General features: G+C 35.3%; 1 protein-coding gene across 1 annotated transcript; it reads left to right on the top strand.

The window, feature by feature from the left end:
• Positions 1-402: 402 nt before the first annotated feature.
• On the top strand, positions 403-1,500 carry LOC131171051 (uncharacterized). The gene has a single exon (XM_058130507.1). The coding sequence runs from the start codon at positions 403-405 to the stop codon at positions 1,498-1,500; it is 1,098 nt and encodes a 365-aa protein (XP_057986490.1).
• Positions 1,501-3,411: the final 1,911 nt, after the last annotated feature.

Below are 3,411 nucleotides of genomic sequence, written 5' to 3'. Positions count from 1 at the left end.
TTTCCTTCTTATGGGCAAGAGTTTGGAAATGAGCAAGTTCATTTTGTTGGGAATTATAATCAGAAGCTAGTTGGTAATCCTTTTTCTGCTACATATAATCTAGCATGGAGGAACCACCCTAACTTTTCTTGGGGAGGTCGACAAGGACAACAGCAGCATAATTATCAACAACCTCCTAATTTTCAGCAGCAATAGCAGAATATTTAGCAAAACAGAGTACCACCTAGATTTCCACCACAAAGGAATCAAAATACTCCTGTTCCATAACCACCAGTTCAGTCTTTAGACCAAGATTCAATTTTGAAGTCTATGATGGAGAATTTCTTAGCTGCTTAGCAGAAATAAGGAGAAATGATTCAAAAATTAACTTCAAGGATATATTAGCTTGCCACTCATAACAGGATGTTGGAAAACCAAATAGCTCAACAAGCAAGCTCTTCTAGCAAAGCACAAGGAAAACTTCCAAGTCAACTAGAGAATCCTAGAGAACATTGTAAGGTAGTGATCCTAAGGAGTGGGAAAATTGTGGGAGAAGGAAACAAAGATGAGGTAGAAGAGAAAAAGAAGAAAGAAGATGAAGACAAGAATGAATCTACTTCAAATTATGATGAAGTTAATGAGAAAGTAAACAAGAAGAAGGAAGTTGAAAAAGAAGAAGAGGAAAAGTATGTGCCTCTACCAGCATACAAGCCACCATTGCCATATCCTCAGAGGTTTCAGAAAGCAAAGTTAGATAAGCAATTTGAGAAATTTTCAGAAGTTTTGAAGAAATTATACATTAACATTCCATTTATAGATTTAATTTCTCAAATGCCCTCATATGCTAAGTTCCTGAAAGAAATTTTGACAAACAAAACGAGACTAGAAGATTATGAAACTATGGCATTAACAGAGGAATGTAGTGCTCTCTTACAGAATAAGCTCCCACCGAAGTTGAAAAATCCAAGAAGTTTCTCTATTCCTTGTCATATTGGGGACACTAGCATTGATAAAGCATTATGTGATCTTGGAGCTGGTGCAAGTTTGATGCCACTCTTCATTTGTGAAAAGTTGAAGGTTGGAGAATTGAAGCCAATAACCATTTCTTTGCAATTGGCTAATAGATCTATCAAATATCCAATGAGAATTTTGGAGAATGTGCCATTGAAGGTTGGAAAATTTTTCATTCCTGTGGATTTTATGGTTCTTGAAATGGAAGAGGATATTCACATACGTATCATTTTAGGGAGGCCATTTTTAGCCACAGAAGGGGCTATAATTGATGTGAAGAATAGTAGGTTAACATTAAAAGTTGGAGAAGAGGAGGTGGAATTTAATTTCAATCAAGCTTTGAAGAAACATCATGAAGTTGACCCTTGTTTAAAGGTGGATGTTATTGATGAGATTGTGGAAGAAGAATTTAGGAAAAGATATCCTGAGGACCCTTTGGAGAATTGTTTGGTACATAGTAAAACAACAAAGGATGAAAATCCTAAAGTTGTAGCTTTTGCTCAAATTTGAAAGCAACTCAAGAAGTTGTAGGAGATCAAGTTTTGCAAGTTGAAGAGTTGAAACATGAAGTTCCACAACCACCCTTACTAGATGAGAAGGAAGCACCACAGGTAGACCACAAACCACTTCTATCTACGTTAAGGTATGCTTTTCTTGGACCTAATTCAACTTATCCTATCATTATTAGTGCAACTCTGAGTGATGTACAAGTTGAAAAATTGTTGAGAGAGTTAAGAGCATATAGGAAAGTCATTGGTTTGACCATTAATGATATCAAGGGTATAAGCCCTACCTTGTGCATGCATAGGATTCTTTTAGAGGATAATTTTAAAGCCACCATAGAACATCAAAGAAGGTTGAATCCTAATATGAAAGAAGTGATGAAGAAAGAAATCTTGAAATTGCTTAAAGCTGGGATCATTTATCCTATTTTCTGACAGTAGTTGGGTTAGCCCGGTTCATGTAGTCCCTACGAAAGGAGGTGTGACCGTTGTGAAAAATGAAAATAATGAGTTGATACCTACTAGAATTGTCACAGGATGGAGGATGTGCATATACAGGAAGCTTAATAGTGCCACTAAGAAAGACCATTTTCCCTTGCCTTTTATTAATCAAATGTTAAAGAGGTTAGTAAAACATTCATATTTTTGTTATTTGGATGGGTATTCTGGTTTTTTTCCAAATCCCAATACATCCTAGTGATCAAGAGAAAACCACATTCACATGTCCATATGGTACGTTTGCATATAGAAGAATGCCTTTTGGCTTATGTAATGCACCAGCTACTTTTCAGTGGTGTATGATGGCCATTTTCTCTGATATTATTGAGGAAATTATGGAACTTTTCATGGATGATTTTTCTGTACATGGTTTTTCTTTTGATAATTGTTTATCTAACCTCTCTAAAGTGCTTAAAAGATGTGAAGAAACAGATTGGTGCTAAATTGGGAGAAATGTCATTTTATGGTGCAAGAAGGCATTGTTCTTAGACATTTGGTGTCACATAGAGGAATTGAAGTGGACAAAGCTAAAGTATAAGTGACTGAGAAGATGCCTCCACCAACTTCAGTGAAGGGAATTAAAAGTTTTCTTGGGCATGCTGGTTTCTACAGGTGATTTATAAAGAATTTTTCGAAAATTGCTAAACCTCTTACAAATTTGTTAAATCATGATGTTCCTTTGAATTTTGATCAAGCTTATTTTGATTCTTTCAACAGGTTGAAGAAAGCTCTAACAACAGCCCCTACTATGCAACCTTTAGATTGGTCATTGCCATTTAAGGTTATGCGTGATGCTAGTGACTTTGCTATGGGAGCTGTACTTGGTCAAAAAAAAGAGAAGAGGTCTTATGCAATTTATTATGCCAGTAAAACTATAGATAGTGCTCAAGGAAATTATGCCAACACTAAGAAGGAATTTTTAGTTGTGGTATTTACTGTGGAAAAGTTTAGGTCATATCTGGTTGGATCAAAAGTGATTACCTATACAGACCATGTTACCATATGATATTTGATGAATAAAAAGGAAGCAAAGCCAAGACTGATAAGATGGGTTTTATTGCTACAGGAGTTTGATTTACAAATTAAAGATAAAAAAGGGAGCTGAAAATGTTGTAGCGGATCATCTATCAAGGATTAAGTATGAGAGTAAAGATGGAAATGAAGAGGAATTGCTAATTGACTAGTTTTTCTCAAATGAGCAATTGCTAGTTATTGTTGATGCATTGCTATGGTTTGCAAATTTTGTCAATTACCTATCATGTGGAGTTTTCCCACCAGATGTGAACTATTAACAGAGGAAGAAATTTTTGCATGATGTAAAATTTTATACATAGGAGGATCTATTATTGTTTAAGAGATGTAATGATAGCCTAGTTAGAAGGTGCATGCCTGAAGAGGAAATAGAAAATATTTTAGAGCA

Source organism: Hevea brasiliensis, chromosome 2, assembly GCF_030052815.1.
Source record: "Hevea brasiliensis isolate MT/VB/25A 57/8 chromosome 2, ASM3005281v1, whole genome shotgun sequence".
NCBI classification, from domain to species: domain Eukaryota; kingdom Viridiplantae; phylum Streptophyta; class Magnoliopsida; order Malpighiales; family Euphorbiaceae; genus Hevea; species Hevea brasiliensis.
Note: the sequence above shows the minus strand (reverse complement) of the source record. Positions and strands in the feature narration are given on the sequence as shown.

Excerpts from the sequence above, each read along its gene's own strand:
- LOC131171051 (XM_058130507.1), top strand. The coding sequence starts at position 403 with ATGTTGGAAAACCAAATAGCTCAACAAGCAAGCTCTTCTAGCAAAGCA.